The sequence below is a fragment of the Rattus rattus genome, chromosome 16 (assembly GCF_011064425.1).
Source record: "Rattus rattus isolate New Zealand chromosome 16, Rrattus_CSIRO_v1, whole genome shotgun sequence".
NCBI classification, from domain to species: domain Eukaryota; kingdom Metazoa; phylum Chordata; class Mammalia; order Rodentia; family Muridae; genus Rattus; species Rattus rattus.
In genome coordinates this window covers 15,459,281-15,484,397 of record NC_046169.1, presented here as the reverse complement: position 1 = coordinate 15,484,397, position 25,117 = coordinate 15,459,281, and the positions used below count along the sequence as shown (strand labels likewise).

The following is a 25,117-nucleotide window of genomic DNA, read 5'->3' as shown; positions in this document are numbered from 1 at the left end:
ACCGAGACCCAGAAGGCAACAGAGTATTTGCTAACTCTGGTTTTTTTCTAACTTTACTACTTTACCATCGCATTGGATCTTAGGTGCACACACTCTCTTCTTCCTCTTCTCCCTCTGTGGTCTCACATAGCCCAGGCTGGTCTCAAACTCACCACATAGCCAAAGATGACCTTGAATTACTGATGTTCTTGCCTCTACTGCTGCAGTGCTCAGATTACAGGTGTGTGCCACCATAGCTGTTGTACATGGTACTGAGGATAGAACTCTGGATTAAGGCAAGCACTCGATCAACTTCACTACCTGCTCAGCCTTCCATTTCTCTTTTGAAAGTTTAGATCTCAACAATGCTTCAACTTACCTTCAAAGAGTTCCCTAGCTTTAAGGACAACAAAGGAAAAAAAAAATCAAAGACCCACTTTTCCTCCTAAACCCATTTAGTAAAAGGAACCTTTTGTAGAAAAATGAGGATTTAAAACAAATTCCATTTAAAAATTATTTATTGAACATCTACTGAGCATCTGGACTCTTCAGAGGCTGGTCAAATCAAAGATCCACTTTTTAACAGCAATGATTTAATCCTGCTGGCATACAAAGTTTCTTCTTTGGGTCTAATTTATTCTAATATATGCTGTGAATGGATGAAACAGGATGGTTTATCTAGCCTATGAACAAAAAGACAGTGCCTGAGTTAACTATATAAATTTAGGCTTATCATCGCGGACCTGCTTGCAATAATCTTTAACTGAAAGTTTATAAAAATACACTCAATTTAAAATTTTGCTTGCACAACCACCCTAACCCTTAACACTGGTACTCTTAGGACAAGATTTTTCTATTTAATCACAATCTTCCTCCCATGAGGAAGTAAGAACTTTTGGGGCAGGCAGTGCTAGAGACTGCACCCGAGGGACTTGCATGCTAGGCAATCGCTCCACTCCTGAGCCACACATCATACCCCACCCTCTAGCAGGGTATTCTAGCAACTGTTCTATTGCTTAGGCGTACCCCTAATCCCTCACCAGGGTATTCTAGGCAAGAGCTGCACCACATCCTGGGGTCACTCACATTCATGAGGTGCTCTATTAAATGCTCTTAACTGAGCCATGCCCCTCACTGAGGGATTCCAGGTAAGTCTCACTCCCAGTCCAGCTGGGGCAGACTGGAAGCTTCAAGTTGTTACCAGTTAAATGGAGAGGAAGGTAAGCAAGTACCCACCACCCCCGCCCCACCAACCTTCTCTGGCCTCAGCACTTTCTTAGCAGACCATGAGGTTGCTAGACCTTACTTGACTATTCCCTTGTAACATATATGGATATTACAGGATAAATGACACTCAGTGTGATTGGTTGTCCTTTTGTGGGCCAAAAGGATTCAGCCCCAAACTGGAATGAAATCCAAGTTTTGGTCCAGCCTCTTCTAATCCTTCACAAACCTCATGAGTGCTTGTGTACAGAGACCACTTTAAGGATCAATTAAATTGGCTAATGATCAAGTGATTTGAGTCAGTTCAGTTGAGTCAGTTTTTTGTAATGGGGTGGTATCACAACCTCCCAGATTAAACAAAAACAAAAAATCAATTCTTAACTTCACAGAAGACTGTGTGACTTTTCATTTGGAACCACAGCTTAGAACTGAGCAACCGTCACTGTCATTTTGCTGTTTAGAATATTATAGAAAAACATGGGATTGGGGGTATCAACTAGGAAACAGAACCAGATAATAGAAAACTACTAGGATATTAGTATTATGGGATACCAAAACGATTTCCAAAACTCAATGTTTGACCTGCAGTACTGGTGATGGCTTACCTTACCTATAACTTCAAGTTTGTTTTACAGTTTTAAGACAGGTATTTTCAGACATTAAACAGAATATGAATAGCAAAATAAGTGACTTCTTTAAAACTTACAGTAGTGTTTCCATACTAAGAGCAAAGCCTAGAGCTATGTTAGGAAAACTTTTCCAACAATGCTTGTCTCCAGTAGTAGTTGAAATCAAAATCTACTGATTTCTATGAAGCGATCTATTTATATCATTTAAGTTTGCCTCTCTGGCTCTATATTTCATACAATTCATAGGCCTTTGTTTCCCTAATGGGAAATAACCTGCACATTTCCATTTCTTTGGAGAAAGGCCGGCTGTGAAATCATGTTTCAGCCTCCTAAATGCTGGGATTAAAGGAATGTACCACCATGCCTGGCTCCCTTACAGATATACACGTAGGTATGTGGGGGGTTTTGTTTAACAGGTTTTGTTTTTTGATAGGATCTCTTGAAGTTCAGGCTGGTCTCAAACTTGCTGTCACAGAGGATGATCCCACACTCCCGATCTTCTTGCCTCTACTTCCCAAGTGCTGGGATCACAGGCATGTGCCACCACATCCTTTTGGTGCAGTGCAGGGATGGAACCACACCCTTAGTCCTTCTTCATACAGACTTCTTAGGGTTGCTCATAGAGGGACACAGAAAATGGCTCTGTGGCAAGTTTGCTGTCTTGAGTGTCTCAGCATTGTCACTCCAGTGACGGAATGAGTCTTCCATGAGGACGGCAAGATGAACCTGATGAAGTTCCCTTTTGATAAACAGATCAGCATTGCCTACTGGAATGCCTATTGGAAATAAAGTTGGCAATTCTAAGATAAAATCTTAAATTAACAAACATTCACAGCTATGAATCTTCAAACACTGTCTCTTCAGTATAAATGGACCAGAGACTGGCAGCAGAGAAAGCAAAGATAGAGCAAAAGTAAATCTTGCAACGCTTTGCAAACTCTGAGATTGCTCCCCTTCTCTGCAAGACCTACTTGTGTTTCCTGGAAAGTAGCCCTTCCTGTGGACTGAGTCCCTATTTGTCTAAGCATAAAGGATTTATGAGTGGGAAAACAACTATGGTACCATGGTTCACAGAAACTGGGCAGACAAGCCTTTCTGGTATACTTCCTATCCTCTGTTGATTATAGATTTCCCCCAAATATACTAACAATGGAGAAGACCCTCAGTACACCTCCAAGCCAGGGCCCGCCCATTCCCTTTGATTGACAGAGACCAGGCAGCTTGGAAGGGGCACTTTAGTGTTCTACTGAGCTCTTTTTTATTTTTTAAAAAAAGAAGATATATTTATATTTATATGAGTACACTGTAGCTGTCTTCAGACACACCAGAAAAGGGCATCAGATCCTATTACAGATGGTTGTGAGCCACCATATAGGTGCTGAGAATTGAACTCAGGACCCCTGGAAGAGCAGTGCTCTTAACTACTGAGCCATCTCTCCAGCCCTACTGAGCTCTTTTCACAGACTTTTCTTGATTCAACCTAAGTAGTTTCCTCCCCACCGCTAGTTCTGAGACCTAATCATGTTTATAACCACAGTTTCTTAATTACTCCAAAACTTCACTTTCTCCCCGCTCCCTGGTGGTTGGTTCTGTTCAACAGGCTGAACAGGAATATAAAGAACGACAGGAGGGGTGAAGTACCAAAACACACTGACATTATGGCCTTACAAAATACACTGAGGTACTCAATGTTTACAGTTTGTAAAAGTTGTGTTTTTACTGTTTCTTTAGCATTCCCACACTGGGGTTCTCCTGTGGAGCCTCTGGAGTTAAGACTGAGCTCTCCTGGCAGTTTATGGAACTTACTGCATGACTGGGACAGACCAAGGGAATTTCCTGTCCAAAGCAATGAGTACTATGAAGTTGGCCACAGAGTTTATTTACAGTGTAACCTTTGCCAGATGTCACTCAGACCAGAAATTTTCTGGTGTAAGGCATGGACTGCCCCATATATTCAACATGTCTCTCTACACACATTTAACAATCTCACGTTTATGCCTTTAATATCAAGTGCTTTACATATAAAGTTATCTCACACATATATGCTTAGCCTTGCCTGCCAGGCTGGAGGAGAAAGGTCACAACTTGAAGAATCTGACTTTTGTCATAAAGTACATTTAAAGTCTTAAAAGTCCCATCATGTCAACTGGCATGTTGATGGTTAACTAGTAAGCACTTAGCTGTTAACTAGCCTGAACACTAACCACAGATGTCACCATGTTTGACCATGATGCAGTGACACTGCTGAGAATCTAAGAAATTTGGGTAACCACCTATAGTCTGCTTTCTAAGTAAAATGTATCTTCAGGTGGCTGCTTCCAGGACTGCGTCCCTGAAAGATCTGAAGCCATCCCAGTGACTATCTAATAGATGTCCCCCAAAAATGGGAATCAAATGAGGGTTAGGAGCACAAGTCTGTCTTAATTTCACTTAAGAGCAAAGACTAATGGCTGAAGTGTGTCAGCATGTAGTTAACTGTGTATAAGCAGCCAAGAGGGAAATGACCAAAGTTCTTTCTTGGGATCAAAGCCAGTGTCTGGATGAGCTCCTGGAGTCCTGTATCTTTCAGTTGCCTTTTATTTTTTAGCAGGCCAGAACTCTCCCACAAAAGTCCACCATTACCATGACTCAGTCCGTAGGAAGAACCTTAAAGCATCTCTCTACCTTCACCTCACCCCAGAAAGCGAGTCGGGCGCAATCTTCAGAGTAGCTCTGCCGATTTTCAGCTGGGTGGACAGAGTACTCACAGGCAGCACTGAGCACACAGCTCAGACTGGTCTAAGAAATAAAGCCACACAGGGACCGGTGATTGCTTGTAGGGTTCTAGTTTGACCTGGAGCAGAGGCCACAGGCACCAACCTGATGAGACCTGCTGCTATTGTGTCTCACCGACTTTTGCTGCTGGTCAGTGAACAACTGGTGTTAAGATGATTTTAGTTGTTTCTTGAGGGGAAACCTCAAACCGTATGTGGGGCATCCACGTCAACAGTCTTCAAGTTTGTCTTTAGCTTATGTTTCTAGGGTTCTGTAGGGCTGTCCACACTATCTCAATGCTTTCTTGAATAAAGCTGTCTTTTCAAGCCCCCAACTCCTGCATAGTGTACGATACATGGGGGTCTCCTGTATGCATTATGTCTCCATCAAGAGCTTCTGGGAAGCCACCTGCAGAGATGATACGAAAGACTAAAGTCCCCTAACCTCACTTCCTCACATCAGTCTTTCATGAGAAATAGAAAAGACATTGTGTGCTATTGTGTGGTTGACACAACCAACCATACCAGTGTGGTGGTGAACTTTTTACAGCAACAGGACATCTTCAGCTATTGACAGCTAATGATGACAGATGCTTCTGTAAGTTTATGGTTAAATGCGGGGGGGAAATGCTTCCTTTAACTTTCCCTATCTCTGAGAAATAAACAAATTACCACTCTCCCCCCCCCCCAAATCAAATGAAAGAACAACAAAAACCCATCACATCTTTTGAACAGCATTAGCTAAGTTTTGAACAACTCAGCAAGTGCTCAAAACACCACTATTCAGCAGCTGACTGAAAAGAACTCTGGCCAGGAACAAGATCTTTGCCGTGGAATGATGTCGTACAAACAAAACTTTATAGTTAGTGTTCACAGTTTTCTCCTGTGAGTGGACGACAGGAAGCGTTTCTGACATTCTGTGGCATCTGCTTGCTGATCCACATTTGCAGTCTCTGCAGGTGGTTAACCAAGCTTCTGTTTATTTGGGACAAAAATAACACTGACCTAGGATACGGTACAGTATGGCCTATAGGTCTGGAGGTACCGCAGTTCAGGTACTCACATGATTCACAGACTCCAGCACAAATATGATAGTCCTGTTAGAAGTCCATCAGAAGGAGTGCCTTGTGTGTGTTCAGTACGACATCCAGTGCTGTGCTGTCAGGAACAGAACTATATTTCTTGACAACTGAAGCATCCTTTTTGGGGGAGGTGGTGGTGACTGATAAAAGCTTCCAACACTGAACTGTGAAGGATTAAAAGATGCCATACAATCAAGTGCTAATTTGTGGAGAGTGCATTTAGGAGTGCTAGAGTGCTTTAGGGATGTTGAAGAGGAAGAGAAGCATCTTGAATTGCTATTCCCGCAGGTAGGACTGATCTCACTGAGAGTGCTCTCCATATTTGTTACAGTCCTTGGAACTACAAACTGGTACATATGCCCTCTTTCAGAAAGAGATAGAAATCTTTGGTTTGATTCTGACCAGCACAGTCCTAGATTTCTATAGCTTTGGCAGGCTACCAGTGATAGGATATACAACCTTCTGGATATATACCTTGCTTGAGCAGCATGTCCCAATGTAGTTTTTGTATTAACTATCTCTCTTCATTGAGAAATACAGGCCTGTTTGCAGCAAGTGGGTTCTTAACTTCAGTTTAATATTCACAGAGCTAATCTTGACTCATCAACTACATGGTGTGGTTGCCGGGAAGCAAATCTTAAAGTTATACCCATCACTAGAAAGCTTGACGTTTTACTGTGTGTGCGCTTTTATCTGGAGTGGAAGAACACCCACACGACCAGCTTTCCCTTGCAAGGACTGTAAGAATTACAGGACACCGTTGATGTACTTCTCAGGGATCCTGAAGTGTGACTTCTCAAACAATTGGATGGTGCTATTACTTTTCCCTCAATGGGCACGTAGGTCTGACATAATTCCAGAAACAAAAGGGGGGAAATGGCTTGATGACACACTCCTGCTTTACACACAACTTTTCAGGAATGCTCCAAAGGCATCCAGAGAGGCTGGGCTGTATTCTGATGCTCTTTCTCTGGCATGGATTCTATGGTGCAATGTGAGGGTTGAGCTTCGGGTGAAGGCCTTGCCACACTTAGTGCACTTGTAGGGCTTTTCTCGGGTGTGAATTCTCCGGTGCAAAATAAGGTATGAGTTTCGGTTGAAAGCTTTCCCACATTCACTACATTCATAGGGCTTCTCCCCTGTATGGATTCTCTGGTGCTTCGTGAGGTCTGAGCTCTGGCTGAAGGCTTTGCCACACTCATTACATTCGTAGGGCTTCTCTCCAGAGTGGATGCGCTGGTGCAGGATAAGATTCGAGCTATGACTGAAGGCTTTGCCACACTCGTTACATTCATGCGGTTTCTCTCCTGTGTGGATTCGCTGATGTAGGACAAGGTTGGAATTGAGACTGAAGGCTTTCCCACACTCGTTACATTCGTAGGGTTTCTCTCCAGTGTGGATGATTTTATGGCGGATAAGGCTTGAGCTTCTTGTGAAACATTTCCCACACTCATCGCATCTATGAGTCTTTGCTCCTGATGGAATCTCCTCGGGAGTATTATTAAAGTTTGCACTCAGGCTGAAGCTTCTTCCCAAACCTTTACCCTTCTCCCTTGGGCCCCTCTCTCCTGTGGTGGGCTTCTTTTCCTTGGCTGTAGGTGGCCCAGGGTCTTTCTTCTCTTTGCCAGTTTTCTCTTCAGGATTTTTCTGTTGCCTTTCGATTACTCTGCCCTGCTGTTCCCGCTTCTCTAACTCTTTCTGGAATCTTCCTGTTATCTCCCCATGTGAGGTGGAATCTCCTTTGACTTCAGCTTTTGAGGTTGACTCACTTCCATTCCTGTTCTCAGAACCTGACATGATAAACAGAAAATACAAATTGCATCATTTTCTTCTAAATGCAGGTGTTCACACAGTGACATTTCCTATGAAGCTTCTATATTCCTGGGAGAATGCCCTTCATAGTATTAAAGATAAAAGTAGAAAAGGGGAAAAATTTAACAACACCAGGAAGAGTTGGAATGGAGGTGGAAAAAAATATCATGGTATTGGTAAAGAGTACAAAGAAGGCCAAACAACCAGGCAGAGACTAAGGTGACTATTCAGAGGACTCTGACCTCATAGGAGCACACCTAGCATTCAATAACCCCCAGTTGAGGGGGGGGGAGAATGGGGGAGGGTGATGGACCAGTTGAGGGGGGAGGGGATGTTTGCCCGACAAAGAGAATAGAGACCAATATCTCAAAAAAAAAACAAGAGGAAAAGAATTTGAATAAACAGGCTAGGCTAGTGAGACCTATCTCAAAAGAAAACAAGAGTGAAAAGAATTTGAATAAACAGGCAGTGGGGACTTGAAAAAAGAAAGTTACAGAAGGAGAGGATAAGGAATTAAGAGGCTTCAGGGGTTGTTCTATTATGAGGTCAATTGATAACTAATAAGAAAGAAAACATATTTAACAAGTCATAGCTTGGCATTGTGGTGCATGCCTCTAATCATAATACTCTGGAGGCAGAAGCAGGGAGATCTCCTGAGTTCAAGGCCAGCCCGTTCTATATGGAGTTCCAGGAGAGCCCGGGCTTCATAGAGAGACTGTGTCAAGGAAAAAAAAAAGCAGTCTCACTGAAGGATTAACTCCAGCATGAAAGGAACAGGCAAGCAGATCTCCATTCAAGACCAGCCAGAGCTACACAATAAGATTTTGTTATAAATAAATGCAATAAATGCAATAAAAATACTTGAAATCTTTTTTTTTTTTTTTTTTTTTTTTTTTTTTTTTTTGTTAGTTTTTTTTTTAATTTTTTTTTTAATTCTTTTGGTTTTTTTCTTTTTTTTTTTTTTTTTTGTTCTTTTTTTTTTTTTTTTTTTTTGTTGCATTTCCAGGTAAGCAAGCTAAATCCCCAGCCCTAATGTACATCTTACAAAAAGGCAAGTCATTCTGAGGAATTGGTTAGTGCTGTTAGCAGAAGGAAGGAAAAGCAGACATAACCAGTTCTGTCATATTTTATCAACAAGGGCATAGTTAGCAGGTTAACATGGAACCCTGCACCTGGTAGATTATAGGGCCCTTGACACAGGAAGCAGTTTTCTTTCACCAGGAACAGCACAAAGCTACCAGAGCTCATGTAACAGGGAAGGGATGAAGGAGCTACCTGGGGATTCACTACCAAAAATAGACATAATTTTCATCAACTGACAGTTGAGGCTCACAGGAAAGAAACAATTCCCGAGACTGTAATCAGAAGTATCAGCAAACATTTTACAATGTAGTTAGTCTCTGCATTTTAGCAACCAGCATATTACCAAATTATTACTGAAATTTAAATTTTACTGTACATTGCTATACCCCATGTGTCACTATTGAAGAAAACTAAACAAAACCAACCCAAACCTCCTGGGCATGGTGGCACACGTCTTTGCTAGCAAGTGCTTGGGAGCCAAAGGCAGTTGGACCTCAGTGAGTTCAAGGCCAGCCTGGTTTACAAAAGAAGTTCCAGGATAGTCAGAGCTACTGAGAGAAACCTACTTTCTAAAACAGATAAACAAAATCCAACAATTAAAAAAGATTTTTTGTGTGTATGGGTGTTTTGCCTGCAGGAGTCAGAGAAGGGCACTGGATCTCCTGGATCTGGAGTTAAAGGTGGTTGTAAGATACCAAATTGGTGTTGGCAAATGGACATGGGTCCTCTGGCAGAGCAGTCAGTGCTCTTCACTACTGAGCCGTCTCTCATGCCCCGAAACAAAATCTTGAAACATTTATTTATAATTTGTGAGTGTGTGAGTGTGTGAGTGTGTGTGTGTGTGTGTGTGTGTGTGTGTGAACCATGATGCATGTGTGGAGGCTAGAATACAACCTGTGAGACTAAACTCTCTCCTTTCAACATGGGTCCTGGGGACAAACTGCTTGCTAGGCTTGGCAGCAAGTGTCCATATTTACTAAGCCACCTCACTGGCCCTGCATTTTGCTTTTAAGTAACAACTCTGAGAGGGTCTGCGCCACCCCATTTAGTAGGCTCCTGAATGTTGTGACTAGAGGAACAGGCAATGGTAAAAGTAGCTCATCTTTGACTTAGGGATGGGGTCATTATGACCACTGGGCCAACTGCAGAGAGGAGAGGGCTGCTCTACTTCTTCTAAATTCCAAACAAAGGTCCTTGACAATTCCTAAGAGTGTTTATTTCATGTTTTTTTCCCCCTTCAAAGGTTATAGCAGTGACAGCTTAGAAGTGAAGACCAGTTCTTAATTTCTATTCAATATAAAGCACAAGAACCTAAAAAAACATCTTCCCCTTTATGTCAGTTTTTAAACCAAGACCCAGCTTCTTCATGCCCACGTTGTTCATCCTCCCTCTGCCCACCCAAGGTGAAATTTTCTACCACTGCACACATCTTTGGGCTCCTTGGTGGCACTGTGTCCTAGGATTTAAGATCTAGGAGAGACCCATGCAACAGTTTCATTGGCTAGGTAGGACATTTTATCTAGCTGATGCCCTCTGAATCACTTCATTTTTCATAACACTCTCAGCACCAAGAGTTCTTCATAGAAGATCACCATTGGGTTTGGGCCTGGGAACCAAGTGCAAGGCTATGGAATCACAAAGTGCACATTGAGCAATCTCTAACAGGATAAAGACAGACATCCAAGGAGCAGGGATGTCTTGTTAGGTCTAGGAACATGGTTTAAAAAGAAAGGCTGGAATTGGACTGGTGGTCAGTTTGCCTGGCTACCTCTACTAGGAGAAGGAGATTTCACCTGACAGAGAAGCTGAAATATAATTCACCAGAACTGAAAGAATCCTCCCAGGTAACTGATGGCTGGGGAGCTAAGAGACTCAGAGCAGAAGAGCTGGTTTCTGATTTCAGACAGCAGAAATTACCTAGAGATACCAAACCTTCCAAGAATCAGGGAGTTGGAGTGCTATGCCTTTGGAACTCAACAAACATAAATGTTTTCCCTTACTAACCAGCACAGAAGCAAAAAAAATCTTAGCAGACAGGAATTCTGCATTAGTCTTACCCTGGGAAAACACAGTCCCCAAATTCATCTGCCTGCTGTCCCTATTGAGATTCCTCCGAGCCAGGTTCTGACATCCCCATTCCTCCAGGATGAGGGACACGGCCATGTCCTCGATCTTCACCATTGCCTGAAATAACAGGAGATCCCCACACTCAGCTCCCTGCAATATCAGGGATAGTCCTACTGCCCAAACCTGAGGTCAAAGACAGAGCTGAGGGCAGGACTGTAGGACACTAGGAGAGAACACGTGACCAACCTGATAGACTGAAGGGATTATGGTGGAAGAATCCTAACACTGAGGGGAGTGGGCTTTTCTGTGGGCTGGACACCAAGAGCAGGTGCTCTGCTTGAGGCTCATGACAGATGCTCCAGCAAGGGGCAAATCCAGGGTCTCAGGAGGGAGCAGGGGCCCATGGCTCACCTGGGAATCTGCGGTCAATAGTGCAGATGCCATCGCCTGGTCTCTGGGATTCCCCTCATGCTGAGGGGCAGGAACGTGGGTGGCAGGGAGAGCTGAGGAGGAGAAAGGGGCTGTGAGTAAAACCGGTTCTTCTCTGAGCCTCCCTCAGTGAAGAGCCTGGCATTCTCCTTCCTAGACTAGCACAGTCACTGCTTGATATTTAGCTACTTAAAAAGATAGCTCCAAGAATATAGTCGACAGGAAGTAAGACTTAAGCTGGAACTGCACGGAGCTCATAAAAGGGTCCTTAAAATCACCAGGTCTAAACTTTGGATGGAGAGAATGAGGCCCTGAAGCGGCCGATGACTGTACTGTCAGCTTGGAACGCTAGGTTACTCTTCTCAGCTGTAGGATCAGTAGCTGTGCATCTGGGTTGTACTTTACTGCAGTGCAGGGACAGCACCAGGATACAGACTCCCTTTTCTGCATACACTTGTGAACAACACACCTTCCAGCGCACAGGACACTGAGGATAATAAGGAAGAGGGGACCCTCATCCTTCTAAGTACATTTCTGCCATTCTGACTCTTGTTCCGTTTGGCTACGATGGCTGTTTGATAGAACACACACTGTTCAAATGTTGATGAGACGTGCGAATGTAGAAAGGTATGGGAAGCACACAAAAGGCAGCCGTAACACTGCATCTGACTACCAACTGCATGCAGTGAGTAGCGAGAATAAAGAAACCCAATGTAAAGTTAAAATGTCTCCTTTTCCTCCCTTTGCCAAGCATCTTAGGTTTGGAAATGTTCCTGATAGACAGAGGATGGGTTGGAGCTGCCAAAGAGCACAGAGAGAGACTACTCAGTCTCTGCACCTTCTGCCTGCTACTACCTGTGAGGCAAAAGACACAAGAACAAGACCCCAGTGCTTGGGCCTTCTCAGAGTTAGGAACCAAGATAGAAGACAAAGAGGAAACTGAGAAAGAATCCACTCAATAACAACTTTGACAGTAACAGCTCTCTTTGCAGTATCTAACACCATTTCTCTAGCTACCTGAGTAACAATCTGGGGCTTAGATCCTGAATGTCCTCTCCAGCTGGCTCCCAATGACACCACTGTGACTTATGCTTGTGGAGAAAGAAATCGACACGGTGGAGTTAAACATATACAGTAGCTGTACGTGTCTGCTGGCTGTCTTCCACGATGCCTGGGAGAGAGAATGCTACTTTACGCTCTTCCCTAATATTCCTCTTCCAAATGACCTTGCAAATAGACAATGGTGAAGGAATATACTTTAACTTTTCTGTAACTCTTCAAGAAACTTAAAGAAAATAGACCATGTGTGTGTGTGTGTGTGTGTGTGTGTGTGTGTGTGTGTGTGTGTGTGTGTGTGTGTGTTGCGCAGATGTGAGTAGTCTAACGTAGGTGAACTCTGGTCCTCTAAGAATAGCAAGATCTCAATTGCTAAGCCTTTTGGCAATTGTTCTGATATGCTGTGTACTTGAAAATTATTGTCTATTTCTATAAAGTGGTTGGGGAACCAACCTAATGCAACAGATTTTTATAGAAATAAACCCAAACTAGTACTCTTTTCATTTCCTCAGTGTAAAAGGAGAATCGTTCTCATTCTTTTCCCTTTCGAAGATTGAAAAGAATGGTATGAAATATTTTATGCCAGGAGGTGGTGGCACATACCTTTATTCCCAGCACTTGGGAGGTAGAGGCAAGGTGAATCTCTGAGTTCAAGGCCAGCCTGGTCTACACAGTGAGTTCCAGGACAGCCAGGGATATACAGACTCTGTCTTGAAAAAAACCCAAAACCAAATATACATATGAAGTCTTCAGAAAGACTTATGACCCCTACAAAAATGATTTAAAAAATGCTAACTAAAGTGTTTCAAAACCCAGGCTGGAAGCTAGGCCTGGTGGTATGCACCTATAATCCTAGTACTCAGGAAGCCGAGACAGGAAAGACTGAGTTTGAAGCCAGCCTTGGGCTATCTGTATACCAAGATCTTGTCTCAAAACAAACTATTCAAGCTAGAAATAATTGCCACTTTTTCTGATTTCCCCCACTCGGAACTCTCTGGACATCTGGACTGCACACAACTTAACACGTGCTGTAATGTTCAGTGAGTACATAGTGCACAGTTCACTCACCTCTGTCCTAAGCACTCAGTCCAGGATTGTTCTGTGAGCAGATAACTGAACAAGCATGCTGCTTTGTGGAGTTAGCTGGTGACACAGAACGAGACACCTCTACCTTGGATCATTTACTTCCCCACCTCTTTTTTTTGGAAGAATGGGGCAAGGTCTCATCCCTTCACTGACCTGAGCTGCCTGTACTGACCGCAAACTTGCTGTGTGGGTAAGGATGACCCTGAAATCCCGAACCTCCTATCACCAGTCCTGAGTGTTCCAAGTGTGGACCACACTTGCCTTTTGGGTTTGCTTTTGAGTCAGGGCCTCACTAAGTGGCCATGGCTATCCTGGAACTCACTATGCACACTCGGCTGTCCTTGAACTCAAGAGACGCACCTGCTTCTGCCTCCAGAATGCTGGGATCAAAGGAGTGTATCACCGTGTCTCACTTTATGCAGTGCTGGGATGGAACCTAGAGCCTCAAGCAAGGTTCTCTACCAACTAAGCCGCCTCTAACCTGAACATTTCTTTTTCACAAGTGAACGCAGCTTCTTACCTCGGGATGATAAGAGACGAGGCTTTCTAGACGAATGCTTGAAATGAGACTGGGCAGCTTCATGATGGTCGAAGCTTGAGGACTCCTGAACTGGATCCAGAGGCACCACACCCCTGGCCAGCATCTCAGGCCCATGAACTTGACCTGGGACCTGAGGGGGGAAATGGATAAAACTTGTGATTGGCCTTGCACTCACAATCCTCCTGCTCTAGCATCTCAAGTGCTAGCATTAAAGGTATGAAGCACTATGTCTGGCCTAGCAAATCACTTTTAAAACAGAAATTAGAAGAATTAAAGAAAAGCCTCTAAGTATCCAGTGGATGCTGAAAAGAGGAGCCCCCACCCCTTCATCCTTCCTATGGTCGGCCACTGAACCCTGAGCCTCACAAATGCTATCTATGCACATGCTCTAGAATGGAGTGAGCCATACTGCCAAGCTCCCAGAAGTCTTTGAAAGAGTCCAGGAGAGCAACAGGCAAGATCAGCTGTTCCAAACACTCCCCTCTGAGCCTACCCCTAAGTCTTCTTACACACACAGGTGCCATCCCCTTTTCTTACCTGCTGTCCTGACAGATCAAGTTCCAAGTCTTCCAAAAGAGTCACGGCCTCTTCTCCACTGTCAGGCCGGTACTCCTGCAGCCACACTTGCAGCTCTTTGGGCAGGATGGACAGGAACTGCTCCAGTACCAACAGCTCCAAGATCTGTTCCTTGGTGTTGACTTCTGGTCGAAGCCACTGATGACAAAGTTCCTTTAGTCGATTTAGAGCTTCTCGAGGCCCAAAAGTGTTCTGGTAACAGAAGCGCCTGAACCGTTGGCGGAACACCTCTGGGTCGGGTGGTGGCGTCTCCTGAAGGCTAGAGTCCTGCCCCCACATGTGGTCTTCCTCGTCTTCTTCTTCTACCTTCACAATGACTATACCATCTTTCTCCTGTGCAGCCTGTGGGGATAGACCCGTGGCTTCCCTTGACTCAGCAGTCATCATTTAGGTGGGGTCCAACAGGGTCAGGCTGCAGTTTCTGTCCTAGCAACTATCTTCTATTGGTTCCTGCACGGTTCCTAAAGTTAAAAAAAAAAAAAAAAAAAAAGTGGTAAGACTTAATAAAAATTGACCAGGAAGCAGAGAAAAGTGGGTCTCTGGGCTCAAAGGCCTGCCAGTCTAGCACTCTGGGTGAACTCTAGGCTAGTGGGAGACAGACGTAGACAGCATGTGCACATGTGGGGCACATATAGTGACCCGTGCTACTAATCTTTCATATAAGGGTACACATTAAGACACTAAGAATGCCTCTAAAAATAAAGGAAAAAAACACCACAGAGCTGCACCAGCCTTGATGTCACTTCTAGTATTAACTTGGAACTAAGGAGCTGGAGAGATGTCTCTAGTTAAGAGCACCTGCTGTGCCATCATGAGGACTGGCTTTAAAATATGGCACCCATATCACAAGATGAGTCATATGTATCTGACATACACATGAACAACAGCAGGCACAAATAAATAAGCCTTTAAAGAAACAAACGAGGGCTGGAGAGATGGCTCAGAGGTTAAGAGCACTGTCTGCTCTTCCAGAGGTCCTGAGTTCAATTCCCAGCAACCACATGGTGGCTCACAAACATCTGCAATGAGATCTGGTGCCCTCTTCTGGCTTGCAGGGGTACAGACAGGCAGAAAGCTGTGTACATAATCAATCAATCAATCAATCAATCTTTAAAAAAAAACATCAAAAACCCTTAGAACTATTTTCTAGCTCATTTAAAAAATTTTTCAAATGAAGAATGTCAATGGAACTTTGTCTTTATTTTTAACACACACTCTCACACACGTGTGCTACAGTACATGTGTGGAAGTTATAAGACTCCTCTACCATAAGTGTCCTGGACATCGCTTAGGTTGTCAGGCTTGGTGGCAAGTACATTTACCTCCCTCAGACGTCAAACTGAAGTCTTTAATAATAGCAAACTCCAACTCTCTGGTTACTCTGCAAAGACTGGTTAGGATTTTTGGAAACTTTAAATGTTCCATGACTCTTTAAATCTTATACTGGAGGGACTGGTAAGATGGCTCTGTGGTCAAAGCTCTAATTGCCAAGCCTGAGGATACACTTGTTAGGGGTACTGTGGTTGTATTGGTCTCTTCTACTATTAAAAGTAGGGACAATTATGTGATTTACAACCTTGCCGCCATGTTTGTTTTAACACTTTCCGAAGTATTCAATAACTATTAGTTGAATCAGGTTTTAGAAAATCACAGAAAATGGAAATAGACTTGTGGAAATTTGAATTTGGCAACAAATACTTATCGTGGAGCATGACTCATGAACTGCCGAGCACAGTAACCGCCATTCTCCCGTCTGAACCTATCGGTCTTTGGAAGCAGTGGTTTACAGCCACCCGAACCAAGCGTCCTGAGGCCAGCAAGATGGCTCAGTGGGTAAAGGCAGTTGATGGCAATTAAGCCTGATGATCTAAGTAGAACCCTGGGAGCTGCATGGTGGAAAGAACAGATTCCTGAAAGCTGTTCTCTGACCTGTACTCCACACACTCACCTGCCTGCACACAAATAAACTAACATGACTTAAAAATTGAAAAGCCCAACAAAGCAAAAAAAAAAAAAAAAAAAAGAAAGAATGTTTTATAAATTGACCATCTGTTTCACAATGAGTTAAATCAAGAGCTTTTATGTGATACGAGGCTGGGAACCAAACCCAGGGTACATACTACTGAGCTATATCCTCAGATCAAAGCAATACTTTTAAACTAGGAGCATCTATAATTATATGGTTTTCACTTAAAAATGCTGTTTAGATTTGGTAGAAATGGGACCATGGACTGTAATATAGTGACAATTTTAAGAGTTTTGGTTTCTAGGGGTTGGGGATTTAGCTCAGTGGTAGAGCGCTTGCCTAGCAAGGCAAGGCCCTGGGTTCGGTCCCCAGCTCCAAAAAAAAAAAAAAAAAGTTTTGGTTTCTTTAAAAAACAGAAATATTGGGGCTGGAGAGATGGCTCAGTGGTTAAGATTCCCACCAACCACATGGTGACTCACAACCATCTATAGTGAGATCTGGTGCCCTCTTCTGGCCTGTAGGCATGCACGCAGGCAGAATACTGTATGCATAATAAATCTTAAAGACAAACACAAAAGCAGAAATATTATGAGAATGATTTTCTTTTTAATCCCAGGTATGGAATATGGGGCCAGAAGAGGTGTGATATTTTCTGAGATGGTGTGCTGTTTGGAATTTTGGGGACCTTTCAGAGGTTTTATAAATGCTAGGAGACAGTGTGGATTGCTATGGTTTGTTATCTAGTAATTCGCAACAAAGAAACAAGAAGAAAGTAGATATCCTGATGGTGACCATTGCTCCAGGGAACTCTATACCCCTAATCAGCGGGAAGTAGTCTAACAATAATTTTGTCCCCCTTCTCCTCTATTGTTTTGTTTTCTCTCCTAACCAGTGTTAGGGGTTGAAAGGGTGGAAGAGGTGTGAAAGAAAAAAAGAACCCAGCAAGTAGCCAAAGTCTAGCTACAGTAGTAATATACAAAACATCCAGAAAATAACAAGTATGCACATTTTTGTGGGAGGTTTAAACAATTTTATTTGAAATTATATTTATGTGTACTCACACATGCACACACCACAGTGAGCTATGGGAGGTCAGAGGTCGACTTTTGAGATTTTCCTACCATGTAGGTCTGGAGGACCGACCTCGGGTTCAGCAGGCTAAGGCAGCAAGTACCTTTACCTGCTGAGCCAAGGTACTAGCTCGCAGTGGCAGTTCAGACAATCCCCATATGCTGTTTTGTTTTCAGTGGCTTCAGCTCAGCGTGACTTCTTTCCATCCCAGTACACACATACACACACACACACACACACACACACACACACACACACACACACACACACACACACAGAGGTCAGTACAACACTGTTTGAAGGTGATTCTGGTTTCCCTCAATTACTGTCCACGAATCTGATACATACATTCAAGGGTTTCCACCGTCAGGACACATTCCTCTATTCCAGCCCTGTGCATGGGTCATGACCAAGGGCCTTCACTCTGCCATGGACTCCCACTCCATTTATTAACTGTCGGTCAATGCTTTGCTCACCCTTCACGATGCACAGTGCCCTTCTGATTAGTCTAGCCTACACAGGAGATGAGGAGTCAGACTGTACATGTGGGGAGGACCACCCCTGCTATCTCAGTTCCCCCTCCACTCTCTTCTTGAACAGTTGAGTAGCCCAGGGAGACATTCTTCTAGTATCTCACCTGGACAAGCTTAAATGAATACCTTGCCTTCTTTGACTCTTCCTCCTCATATATACTGAGTCTCCAAACCAGATTGAATTATTTTTTAAGACAGGGTCATATTATGTAGCCCTGGCTGGTCTCCAATTCACTAGTGGTTGAGAATAATCTTTAGTTTCTAATTCTCCTACTTCCACCTCCTGAGTACTGAGATTACAGGAGTGAGCCGCCGTCCATGTATGTAGTGCTGGGGACGGAACTCAGGGCTTCATGCATGCTAGAGGAGCGCTCTACCCACTGCTATATCCACAACATCCTGAGTAAAGCACCTTTGCTCTTATTTACTGTCTAGTCTGAGCTCTAGTATGGCTTCTTGGTTCTCTACCTCTATTCTCTCCCTACCTACCCAGAATCTACTAGCATTTTCTCCTAAAACTCCTAAAAACTTTACAGCACCAATCCGTGGTCTCCATTTCATTTCCACTTTCCCGTCAAGCTTCATTTCCCACCAATCTTTGCACTCCACAAACCCTTCCCTACTCAGGAAAATAACTCCAAACCCAGCACCTCAGTCACGCTCTGCCGTGAGTGCTCAAGAACATAAAAGGGAGAGTAAAAGCCAACATTGGCAGGTGCAAATACACTTAGCACTTCACTGGACCACATACCAACAGTCTTAAGAGGGGCCTCGGATTATCGTCTTGCTTTGTAATGTTAAAACTGTAGTTACCAGACAGTAAATTATTTACCTAAGTTCTCAGAGCAAGTAAATGCTACACCAGGACCCGAAACTAAACTGTCCTATCTCAGGGCAAGCTCTTTTTTTGTTTTTTATTTTTATTGGATATTTTCTATATCTACATTTCACATGTTATCCACCTTCCTGGTTTCCCCTCTGGAAACCCCCTATCTCATCCCCCACACCCTGCCTCCATGAGGGTGTTCGCCCTAATTTGTTTTTCTTTTCCCAGCATGAGTGTGGAAGCCAGAGGTTGACACTGGGTGTCTTTCTCAATTTCTCTGCACATTACCAAGGCAGTCTCTCACTTGAACCCAGAGCGTGCTGATTGAGCTAGGCTAGCTGGTCAGCTTGCTCTGGGGATCTTGTCTCCATTTTCTTTTTTCTTTCTTTTTTTTTTTTCTTTGTGTTCTCCATTTTCTTAAGGCTGGGATTATAGGTGTGTGCCCCTTACTTGGCTTTTTCCATGGGCGCTGGGGATCCAAACCCAGATCCTCATGCTTGTGGAGCAAACACTTCACCAACTGTGCTGTCCATCGTATTATTATTGTAATTATTTTGTGGGGCCTGATGCATGCCTTTGAGCTAACCCCCTGCCTAAACATTCTTATAAGAAAAATGTATGACAGAAAGATCAAAAGTTCAAGATCTGTTTAAATTATAAAATGAGTTCAAGGCCAGCCTGAAGAACTTAGTGAGACCCTGTCTAAAATGAAATATGAACCAGGTTCAGTAGCACAAACTTGTAATCCCGGCACTTGGGAGGTAGATGCAGGAAGACAGGAGCTCACTGCCACCCTGGCCTATAAAAGACATCTTAAAAGCCAAAACCAAATCAAAACAACCAACAACAAAACCTCCAAACATCCACAAAATAAATACAAAATTCGAAAAAGGCCAGGGATGTCGTTCAGTGGCAGAGTTCATGAAGTCTAAGGTCCTGGCTTAAGTTAAACTTAACACTTGATTGAATTTACCAAGTTACTACCTTGGGTGTGTGTTCAATGTTTCTTACATTAAGCAAATTAACCTGAGACTGTAAAAAGTCTCTGGCACTTAGCAGGCACCGGAGAAGTCTTACTTAGTGATATAGTTCATTTGCAATGCAGCAAGACAGAACATACAAACAAGTCAGGTGTGGTGAAGCATGTCTGTATTCTGGGTACCTTAGAGGTGGAGGCAGTGGTATCTAGACTATAGGGTCAGCCTTGGGTACATGGTGAATTTGAGGCTTAACAGGACTACTTGAGGACAAAGAGATATAAAAAGGAAATTCAAGAGAAATAAGCGTGCATTACAATTTTCAGCCTGCTTAAAAGATGGAAATCTTAAACTTAAAAAAAGTGGAAGAAATACTGTAACAGCAAAGGCAGCATGAGCTGGAACAAATGAATTATGTCCCCTGCAAATAAGTCACACATCCCTCAGTGGTTTCCAGTATTCTTATTAGCAATGGAATAGGGACAGAGGAGAGGCAGAAAACCACCTTTGGGGTTCCTCTAAAACAAAACACATTCTGACATATCTCCTTTAGAAAAGATCACTGCCCAGCAACCAGACCTCACCAAAGGAAAAACAAATGACTTCTGACGAGAAAAGACTCCAGACTCCGGGCTCCAAGCATGGTTTATTTCAAAGGATGTTTTCTCAAAATCCAGTCTTTCTTCTGTGGCACAGTCTTGCAAGTTTAAATAAATGACTTTACTCCCCTCTTCAACAGAGAAACAAAATGCTTTATAATATGAAAAAGCTAGTCTTAAAAGATAGCTAGTGGCCTAGTGTTATGGCAAGTGCCTCTAATCCCAGCACTCTGGAAGCAGTGGCTGGAATTCCAAGGTCAGCCAGTACTAGAGAGACCCTATTTTTTAAAAAAAGATATCTAAATATCAGTATCACCACAGAACGAAAAGCTAAGATTTAAGATTCAGTATGCTGGCCTGGTTTTATCTAGATAGAGTATAAACCACTCCATTTGAAAAATTTCCAAACAGAGACATTAAGTGGAAATCAACAAAAGATATCAGTATTTAGTAGCAGGCATTTCTGTAAGTTAACAAAGATGAACCTGAATAAAATAACAAGAATCTTGTGTAGTAATTGAAAGAGGACACAAACCCGAAAAAAAAATCTGGGTAAGTCTTCACTATAGTTCCCTTGTAATAAAAGTTATTTTCCCACAGTTGCCAGCTTTTCTAGTAACTTCACTTCTTGATGTGGTTACCATGAATTCTTCATAATTCCAACAAGTATTCATTGACTGCCTTCAATCTGCCTAGCACTGCCCTATACAATAAATGCTTTCTTTGGTTCCAGGCCATGGAACAGCCACTCTCTATAATCAAAGTGTGTGTGTGTGTTCAAACTAAATGAGCTGTGCGTTCTTATTTATTTATTTATTTATTTTTAACTACAATTTCATTTATCAACTCCACTCATTTCAAGTTTGAAGAGCCTTTTGGAGCAAAAGTAGTTAATTTTATGGATAATAAAACTGATACTTGGCAAACGCCTTATCTCATCTAAGGTCATTATGTTGATCAATCTCTTACTGGCCCAGTATGATTTCGCCCAGATACCCTTCACCTATCACCTATTGCAATGAAGCAAGGTAAACTAAAACTCCACCTAATTTCCCAGATAGCATTTAAACAGGCTTAAACCAGCAAGAGCTTCTGAAACATTCCATAAAGCTGACAGCCGGCTGTTAATTTCAACTAGATCTTTTAACTATGTCAAGCGTCCAACGCTTTCGCTGGGAGGTAGAGAGAGAAAAGCAGGTGATCTGGAAATGTTTGCGGAACCTCAAAACGCGTACAGAGCTCAAGGTCTTCTGCATCGTTCATTTCACGATCCTCAAGGACCCAGGACGCGCGGACCGGACCGGGGAAGCGACTGACAGCAATAAAACGAAAACCACACAAAACACTTTCCCCTGCAACTATAGCAAATGGCGATAGGAGGAGGGGGAGAAGAATCCAGACATGGGGATCACGTCCATTCGTGATCTTCTCCTCAGAAATGTTATACGAGGATGATGTCATGAAAGGGTTCCCCACTGACCCCAGGGATTCGAGCACCGCCGGGACCCCGCAGGGCTCCTTTCCAAGCCCCCCGGGTGGTCACACGGCCCACCCTCGCGGCCCGCCCGTCCTCCGAGAGTCCGCCATGAGACTCACCGTGAGTCTCCGGAGCGGCCTGGGGACGCCGGGCGACCAAGCACGGCTGACTCCCAGGTTCAACCCGGCCGAAGGGCACTGCACACCGACCTAGGCCCTCCCAACACCTCGCCACAGACACAATGAGTCACAAAGACCGGAAGTAGGTCAGCATCTCACCTTCCGGGACCGAGCTGAGCTTCCGGGTCCTCTCTAGGAACTTAGGAGGACTTTGCCTCTCGGTTTTCGAACCTCTTGCCGAGTCTTCCCACCCAACACTTCCCCAATCCAAGAAGTCCCTGTCTTCTGTTCCAGAGGTGACAGATAGAGATACAGTGATTCTGTTCGGGGTGTTCAGTTTTTTCCTGATGTAGTGTTCTTCAGCTCTGTATTTGTTACTTTCTCCCCTTCTTTTCCATCTTGGGCAGTAATTACAGTTATTATCAAGCGATAATAATAGTAATCGTATGTCTGTGGTAGAGGAGCTGAAGTAAGGGTGTAGGCAGAGGTAGATCAAAGCCAAGCCAGGGGTGGCTAGTTTCACAAATCAGCCCTGGTGAGGTGTGCCAATTGAGTGCATAGTGTTTCCAAATATTTGGCCGGTGGACAAAAAAACTATCTTTCGGTAAACAAGCTACTTACATGGGTTCCGAGCTTTGCTCAGGTAGATCATGCTATTATAGCAGTTTAAAAGGGTTTTTCAGAATCGCAGGCACTTCTTACCTTCAAGGCGTTTTCCTAGGCTACAACAACTACTGCCTTTATCTCTTTGCCTTGTGGCAATGCAGAAATAAGGCTCCATCTTATAGAAGGCTCTTCATCCCAGGCAAGTCCACAAGAGAGAGGCCGTACAGCATGGGAGAGGTAATTTTATATAAAAACACACCAAAAACTAAAAAGCAATTGCAGTATTTTTTCTTTTATTAATTAACTAATTTACTTTACATCCCAATATCAACCCCCCTTTCCTCCCGGTGATAGGTTATTTCTCCGCCAGTGAAATAAGCCAATTCAAGCTAGATTATATTCAATCAAAGGCAGGTTATTGGGAAGCTGTTCTCAGTCGAGTTCACTGACCCAGAGGATTGAGGCCAGGGGAGTCGCCATGGGGGGAGGGGGGATGGTGTGCAGAAAGAGAGAAAGGGCTCGAGCACAGAGACAGAAGGAGTCGCAGGAGAGGGAAAGGAAGAGGGAGAAGGAGGAGAGGGAGAGTAAAATGTCTAGAATATATAGGGAAGAGCCAAGGTTAGGTCAGTCCAGCCCTTGGGATGGAAAGTTCAAGGTTGGGGACAGGGTATGCCAGGGAGGGGTTGAGGTATGATGGGAGAAGTTGGAGGCCAGCTCTGATTTGATATGTAAAATATTCATCTCAGTCCCTTGTCCTGGAGTCCAAAAGCAAACACCCAGTACTCTCTCATGCAAGTCACCCACACACTTCCATTCCTGCTTCCCCTATTTGCAGTATTGTTAAAGGAAAATTTCACCCAACAAGAAGCTAGCCATTCACTTGGAGAAGTAGGAAAAACCTTTATACATGTATGGACTAGAAACTAGGCTTCCGCTTTGAAGGGTCCAGTCCCCTTAGCAGTTTCTTATAGCTTTTTGTAGGTCAGGTAATGGGGTTGCCATCCCTGTCTTTGTGATAATCTTAGAGTGGACTAAGTCTCTTAATCATTAAAGGGAATTTAATTAGGCAAGTTTACAGGAACAGATAGCTAGGTAGGTAGATAATAACACACAGACACTTGGCAGGTAGCAGTAAAATATACAATAAAATCTAAGGCATTTGCAAAGAACACATTTTGGCTGGTAAAGGATTTTTCTCTTGGCAAATAGAAATGGTATCTGCAACATGACCTTTGTCTGCTGTGACAAAATTCCTTTCAGGTAGCTTCTGGCAAGTGTTTGCTTTTCCCAGATAAGAAGTGAGGGCTTTTTTATAAGCAAACGAAACTCCTCTAAGTAAAAGTTTAGCTCATGTCCAGCTTTTAAGCTAAGAGTTTTGTTTGATTTTTTAGAGAAGGGCTTTTCTGTGCAGCCCTGGCTGTCCTGGAACTCATTCTGTAGACCAGGCTAGCCTGGAACCCACAGAGATCCTCTTGCCTCTGCCTCCAAAGAACTGGGATTAAAGGCATAAGATTTTTTTTCCAAGTCTTGATTTTTATTACTTAAAAACGTTGCACATTTATTTTGCTTTCTGACTCTGTGCTTGTGCCTTCAACACTTTCAAAACGATTTTCTTCTCCTCGATAAGGAAAGCCCGCTTGATCCTGTCAAGGACACACTTGGGACACATGGAGCCACCATGGGCCCTGCTGAGGTGCTTCTTTGTCTTAGACAATCTCTTAAGGACTTCGGGTCTCAGCACAAACTCCTCGAACTCCTCGCAGTCTGCCTGGGCATACGCCACATGCGGATTTAGGTGCTTTCCCAACCTTCTTGGTGTAAAGGTAAACAATCCTGTTGCCAGGGGTTCGAGACAGCCTAGTTTTGTTAGAGGCTGTATTGTAGGAAAGCCTACGACGGTATGTCAAACGCTGGACCATCCTGAGTGCCGCTTTGGACGCACTGGTTCGACCGAGGGCTTTCTGAAACTACGAACCGAACCGAGCACCCGCCCGGTATGCACCTCTCCTCGTCCCTCACCACTAACCCCAGCTACAGCACGGTCCCCGAGGGCGTCCCGCCTGCCTAACTCCTTGGATGGGTACGGATTGTAAACAGAAAAGCTACAAAGCATACAGAAGGCATAAGATTTTTATTAAGCCAGCATAGCATGCTGTTGGGTGTATATTCCTATCACTTATTATCCGTATCATTAAAGGAAACAGCAAAACAAAGAAAAATAGTGGCCCAAATCCCTCAACCTAATACAACTGCAATGAACAAAAGAAATCATTTTAGATTTATTTTATGTGTATGAGAGTTTTGCTGGAATGCACCTGTGCATGTGTACTATATGTGTCCCTGGTATCCATGGAGATCAGAAGAAGAAATCTAGATCCCATGGAACTAGAGTTACAGATAATTGTGAGCCACCATATAGGTGCTGGGATTTAAACCCAGGTCTTCGGTAAGAGTGCTGTTTTTAACCATGGAATCATCTCTCCAGTCCAATACATTGAATTTTTTTTTTTGGAAGGTTTTGCTATGTAACCCAGGTTTGCCTGAAACTCAGTTTCACCTTGATGTTGTTCCAGTTATGTAATAATCTTTCACATATATCCAGAAACCAAGAGTAAACTAAGTGCTG

General features: G+C 43.5%; 1 protein-coding gene and 1 pseudogene across 3 annotated transcripts; both read right to left on the bottom strand.

Moving 5' to 3' along the window:
* Window positions 1–1,005: 1,005 nt before the first annotated feature.
* Zkscan1 (zinc finger with KRAB and SCAN domains 1) lies at window positions 1,006–22,025 on the bottom strand. 3 transcript variants are annotated; one of them, XR_004386036.1, is made up of 7 exons: window positions 21,886–22,025; window positions 14,279–14,778; window positions 13,721–13,871; window positions 11,041–11,132; window positions 10,620–10,746; window positions 5,649–7,457; window positions 1,006–2,608 (listed from the first exon to the last, which is right to left on the bottom strand). XR_004386036.1 is itself a non-coding variant. In XM_032887004.1 (6 exons), exons 2-6 carry the CDS (start codon window positions 14,702–14,704, stop codon window positions 6,568–6,570), a joined length of 1,686 nt encoding a protein of 561 aa, XP_032742895.1. In that variant the 5' UTR covers window positions 14,705–14,778; window positions 21,886–22,025; the 3' UTR covers window positions 3,809–6,567. The 3 variants fall into 3 exon arrangements, 2 of the variants coding, with proteins under 2 accessions (XP_032742895.1, XP_032742896.1); XM_032887004.1 differs by lacking the exon at window positions 1,006–2,608 and having other exon boundaries at window positions 3,809–7,457; XM_032887005.1 differs by lacking the exons at window positions 1,006–2,608; window positions 10,620–10,746; window positions 11,041–11,132 and having other exon boundaries at window positions 3,809–7,457.
* A 2,021-nt stretch (window positions 22,026–24,046) lies between these two features.
* Window positions 24,047–24,447, bottom strand: LOC116885703 (annotated as a pseudogene).
* Between the last annotated feature and the right edge of the window lie 670 nt (window positions 24,448–25,117).